Genomic DNA, 6,000 nt, shown 5'->3' on the forward strand with positions numbered 1-6,000 from the left:
TTTTTAATCACAGTCTCAATTTCAGTGCTTGTGATTGGTCTGTTTATATTTTCTGTTTCTTCCTGGTTCAGTCTCGGAAGGTTGTGCTTTTCTAAGAATTTGTCCATTTCTTCCAGGTTGTCCATTTTATTGGCATAGAGTTGCTTGTAGTAATCTCTCATGATCCTTTGTATTTCTCCAGTGTCAGTTGTTACTTCTCCTTTTTCATTTCTAATTCTGTTGATTTGAGTCTTCTCCTTTTCTTTCTTGATGAGTTTGGCTAAGGGTTTATCAGTTTTGTTTGGCTTCTCAGAGAACCAGGGTTTAGTTTTATTGATCTTTGCTGTTGTTTTCTTCAGTTCTTTTTCATTTATTTCTGCTCTGATCTTTATGATTTCTTTCCTTCTGCTAACTTTGGGAGTTTTTTGTTCTTCTTTCTCTAATTGCTTTAGGTGTAAGGTTAGATTGTTTATTTGAGATATTTCTTGTTTCTTTTGGTAGTATTGTATTGCTATAAACTTCCCTCTTAGAACTGCTTTTGCTGCATCCCATAAGTTTTGGGTCATCGTGTTTTCATTGTCATTTGTTTGTAGTTATTTTTTGATTTCCTCTTTGGTTTCTTCTGTGACCTCTTGGTTATTAAGTAGTGTATTGTTTAGCTTCCATGGGTTTGTATTTTTTACAGATTTTTTCCTGTAATTGATATCTAGTCTCATAGCATTGTGGTCGGAAAAGATACTTGATACGATTTCAATTTTCTTAAATTTACCAAGGTTTGATTTGTGACCCAAGATATGGTCTATCCTGGAAAATGTTCCATGAGCAGTTGAGAAGAAAGTGAATTCTGTTGTTTTTGGATGGAATGTCCTATAAATATCAATGAAGTCCATCTTGTTTAATGTATCATTTAAAGCTTGTGTTTCCTTATTTATTTTCATTTTGGATGATTTGTCCACTGGTGAAAGTGGGGTGTTAAAGTCCCCTACTATGATGGATTTGGTTTCTTTTAAGAAAATATTTTTGGATTTTAAATAGTTCTTAGTTACTTATATGTTAGTTTTTAAAGGTACTTGCATATAACATACACTATTATGTTTTTTGAAGTATTATGCTTTTTGTCTTGATGTTTAGAATCAAGTTTATTAGTTGTCTTAAAGTAAATTTTTTTCCCCAGCCCATAATGCAGTTGTTACATCAGCCATCTTTGCTCCAAACCCAAGTTTGATGTTGTCTTTGGATGTGCAGTCTGAAAAATCAGAAAGGAACGATAAAGGTGAAGATGCTGAAGTTTTGGATAACATGCCCTCTGGTAGGTATTCATATTTTATTTGTCCTTCGTTTTCTCTAGTCAGCCTTTAATAGCCTCATTGACCTGTGGGTATTATGAGGTCTTCATGAGTATGAAGAATATTTCCTTTATGCAACATAATGGTTGTCAGATGTTCATTTCTGAACATTTTGGTAATATAGTTCTTGCAAGTTTTACTTCTTTTAAATTCACCTGGGAATTAAAACTGAAACTTTTGAAAGTTGGTAATTTTTTTTATGGACAACTATTCTCTTTAGAGAAATGCAAACCAGACATAAATACATACAAGATAAATTATCTGTCTCTGATGCACTATAATCTCTGTGAGGACAAAGATTTTATGTGTTTTATTTATTGTTGTAGGGCCAGTGCCTAGCACAGTGCTTGCCTGCATATAGTAGGTGCTTAATAAACATTTACTGAATAAGTGAATTAAACCAAAATGAAAGCAGTGTCCTTTTCTAATTGCCACAAATTTACAGCTTCTCATAGATAACTATTTACAAGCCAGTAATTCTTGCCCTTTGCAGCAAATACTTTGAGAAGGAATAGTACTTTCAATTATATAAAATGCTCAGATTAGGAAGTAAAAAGAAACCGTCAAGTAGTATTGAGTGCCAATTATATAAAAATGGTCCCTCTTAATTCTTAAGAGTAAGGTAAAACCATGGAAACTTGGACCAGTTGTTAATGAAAACAAGTTTGTATTGTTAAAATCTATTGCAGAATATTTTATTAAATGTGTTTTCTCACTTTAGAGACTATAACCAGGCCTTGTAGAGAGTTATAAAGTCACAACAATAGATACAATGTAGTAAGAGTGCTTCTAAAAGTATTTGAATACTAAAAAGTTCTCAAGCATTTTTCTCATTTAATATCAAGTAATTTCCCTTGCGGCATTATTTGCACTATACACTGTACTAAATACACTATTTTTTCTGTCTGTGAAGAAAAATTTTGATAGCAAAGATGAACTTCAGTCTAGCACTTCTTTCTTTTATTTTTTAAATTTAAATATTTATTTATTTATTTATTCATTTGGTTGCGCTGAGTCTTACTTGTGGCAGGCAGGCTCCTTAGTTGTGGCATGTGGGATCTAGTTCCCTGACCAGGGATTGAACCCAGACCCTCTGCATTGGGAGCATGGAGTCTTATCCACTGTGCCACCAGCGAAGTCCCTAGCACTTCTTTTATTACCAGATTTAAAAATCAACCAACTCAGAATTATTACACCTTTACTAAATGCCTGTTTGGAAATTTCTTTTCATTTTCTTTTTTTTTTTTCTCACAGTCAAATCCTACTTCTCTCTTCTAAATTAAGTCATTTGGTTGGTTTTTTTTCCTTTTCTTTTTCCCCAATACCTTTTTACACTCTGCACATTTCCCCTACACATTGAACAGAAAATTCTAGCTTTTTAAACCATTTGAGGAAAAATGAAAAGTACCTTTTTTAAACTTCTCAAACTGCACCATATTAACATGGTTCAGTTATTACTTCACTACGTCCTTTTTAAAGAGGCACAACTTTGGATCATACTCAGATTTGTGTTTGCTGTTTTGTACCTGTGTAGATATACTCTAAGAATAAACTCTTAAACTCGGGGTATGAGATCATAAAATATATCTGATTGCCCTCCTCTTTATTCTGACGTATTTGGCAACTTAAGCTTCAGTTTTCCTCATGTTTAAAATGGTGATAATACCTCGTTTATAAGGTTGTGATATGGGCAGAAGACCTCAATAGACATTTCTCCAAAGAAGACCTACAGATGGCCAACAGGCACATGAAAAGATGCTCCACATCGCTAATTATTAGAGAAATGCAAATCAAAACTACAGTGTACACACACACACACACACACACACACACACACACACAGGAATATTGCTCAACCATAAAAAAGAATGAAATAATGTCATTTGCAGCAATGTGGATGGACCTAGCGATTATCATATTAAGTGAAGTAAGTCAGGGAAAGACAAATATATCACTTATATGTGGAATCTAAAAAATAGTACACATGAACGTATTTACAAAACAGAAACAAACTCACAGACATAGAAAACAAACTTATGGCTACCAATGAGGAAGGGGGGAGGGATAAATTAGGAGTACCTCCAAATCACTTTGCTGTACACCTGAAATTAACACTATTTTAAATCAACTATACTTCAATTAAAAAAAAAAGATACAACTGACAACTAAAAAAAAAAGACAAACCAAGGTTGTGAGAAGAATTAAAGATAACACATGTAAGGTGTCTAGCAAAATGCCTGGCATGTAATAGACATTATCATCTTCATTATATTGTATCTTATAAGGCATTTCTATATATATATGATGAATTATTTTCTTCTCTAGCCTTTCTGATATCCCTCAGTTGTTTGCTGCTGCTTCTGCTGCATAGCACTACTTTGAGATATACCAAAAGTGTGGTTAGGAATGTTCAGCAGCTTAGCATATGTTTTTAACAAATCTAAGTGAAACCATTTTGTCTAACTCATCCTGTACACAACTTCCCAGTTAAAGTTTGGATTATTTTCTTCCTTAGTAATCAGTCCTTCTTAAGCCCACAATTTTTGCCTATGCATAATAGTTAACACTGAATTTTGTTCATTAAATGTTTTTACCAGCAAATGTAAGTGGTAAGCGTTTTTGCCATTCAGCGTAGTAGCTACATGGTTCTTCAGTATGGACTGGAAAGGCAAAAGGTTCTCTCAGCATTCACAGAGTGATCGTGTGTGCTTCATTTCATGGCAGTTCCAGTATGTCTGCTGTACAGTAAACCTTACAATCAACCTCATTAGTGAACCCTGTTGGCAAAAGACTTGCCCAGCTGATCCCATCCTGCCAACATTCCAGTCCTGGGGCTGAATAACATGCTAGCCTCTTGTCGCGAAATGAAGAATTAGACAACTTAGAGGCCTTGGCTGTCTGGGAGTAAATCCAGGCATCCTGGCCCCAAGGGACCATAATCTCTCCTTAGCTACCAGGAAAAGAGCAGCTAAGACAAGGTAAGTGGAAGTGAGCCTCAGAGAGGAGAGGTACAGGAGGATGAAAGGATCACAGGAGCAAGCCAGAAAAGAGAGACTGAAGGCTGGGAGAGGTTCTTCCACCCCAAAGGTAGAGGGTCATGGGCATGTGACAGTTGTGGCAGCAGGCTTCATATTCTTTTAAAATCAACTAAAAACTTTCTTTTATGCTTTTAAGGTATTATGAAGACAGATAACACAGAAGTTCTTCTCTCTGCTGACTTCACTGGAGCAATCAAAGTGTTTATTAACAAAAGGAAAAATGTATCTTAATTTGAAATGACATTTAAAATAAACATATCAGTAAGTTTCTATATGTATCAGAACTGAAAAAGAGTTATAGTGTTTCAGGCCAACATCCTTTTTTTAATTTTTATTGGAAGTTGTTCAAATATAATATATTTTTTGAGAGGCAACGTTAATGATCTAGTAAACCCGGGACTGATAGACTAGAAAGGAATGTAGCTAGAATAACATTGCCAAACATTAGGCTTTACGTTTTGTTATGTTTGTGTTATATAATTGTGAACATGCACAGGTTTCTGCATGAAAATATATTAATATATTAATCACATGTGTGTGCCTTTTGGTTACATGCACTAAATCTAACAGAGTTAAATTATTTCAGTGGCTCTTTTGGCCTCTTACTGAGGGGGAGTGTCTTGTTTCTAGCTTAAATAATTTCTTTTGCACAAAATTTCATTTTTAAGAGAAATGGTATCTTTTGACTGAGTTAATATTTTTTAAATGTTATATAGGTTTTCAATAGGTCAACAACCATGTGTAAATGGTTTTTATAAATTTCTCAATTTGGGGACTTTTTTTGTGTGTGGTCTAAATTGTGGACTTAAGATTCTTTTTTTGTATGTGTGTATGTGTGTGTGTGTGTGTATATATATATATATATATATATATATATATATATATATATATATATATTCTTTTTTTTTTTTTTGCCACACTGGAGCACAATGTTTCCTATGTAAAGAATTCTTTTCATTCTTTATCCATGAGCACCAGGCTTTGCTCACTTAAAAAAATTAAGCCACATTAAGGAGTGAGTCTTCTTTTTTTACAATAATGTAAAAATGGACAGTTTACATTTTTTAAAGCATTGTAGTTTTAAAAATTAAGCTGTTTTGTGTTGTTGAATTTGAAAGCCTTTGTAAATATTGATATAATGTACCAATGAAATAACATCTGGGGTGATGAACCCTGATAATGTTGTTGATGGTTAGCATATGTTTCTGAAAATTAAATATGTATTATTAAAAGTTGGTGGCCAAAACTTGTTAAACATATGACTTTATTTTCAGATGACTTCGGTAAATTGAGAAATGTAAAAAAACCAAAATCTTGTTTTATAATTTGATTTTTAGCAAGCAGAGATCAAATTTTGGACCCCTAAATTATAATGCATTAGCTACATACCTTTAAGAAAAAAAGTTTTTAATTCTAGTTCTAAAATGAACACTGCTAACAGTTCATCTGTATGCTTATATGTTCTTTACTGCATTTGTTTTCAGTATATAGGTGAGAAGCTGGAGAGCCGTGATCACATCCTTATCAATCAGCATGGTCTTTTAAAAAAAATTTTATTTTATTTATTTATTTTTGGCTGCGTTGGGTCTTCGTTACTGCACATGGGCTTTCTCTAGTTGCGGTGAGCGGGGGCTACT

The 6,000-nt window shown here is 33.6% G+C and overlaps 1 protein-coding gene across 1 annotated transcript in view; it reads left to right on the forward strand.

Moving 5' to 3' along the window:
• Nucleotides 1-5,600, forward strand: part of WDR44 (WD repeat domain 44) — an 80,987-nt gene extending 75,387 nt beyond the window's left edge. Inside the window, exons 19-20 of the mRNA XM_079909816.1 lie at nucleotides 1,154-1,288; nucleotides 4,500-5,600. Of these exons, the coding sequence (XP_079765942.1) occupies nucleotides 1,154-1,288; nucleotides 4,500-4,594 (230 nt within the window). The 3' untranslated portion in view covers nucleotides 4,595-5,600. The remainder of the gene's footprint in view (nucleotides 1-1,153; nucleotides 1,289-4,499) is intronic.
• The last annotated feature ends 400 nt before the right edge of the window (nucleotides 5,601-6,000 follow it).

Source organism: Stenella coeruleoalba (assembly GCF_951394435.1).
Source record: "Stenella coeruleoalba genome assembly, chromosome: X".
NCBI lineage: Eukaryota > Metazoa > Chordata > Mammalia > Artiodactyla > Delphinidae > Stenella > Stenella coeruleoalba.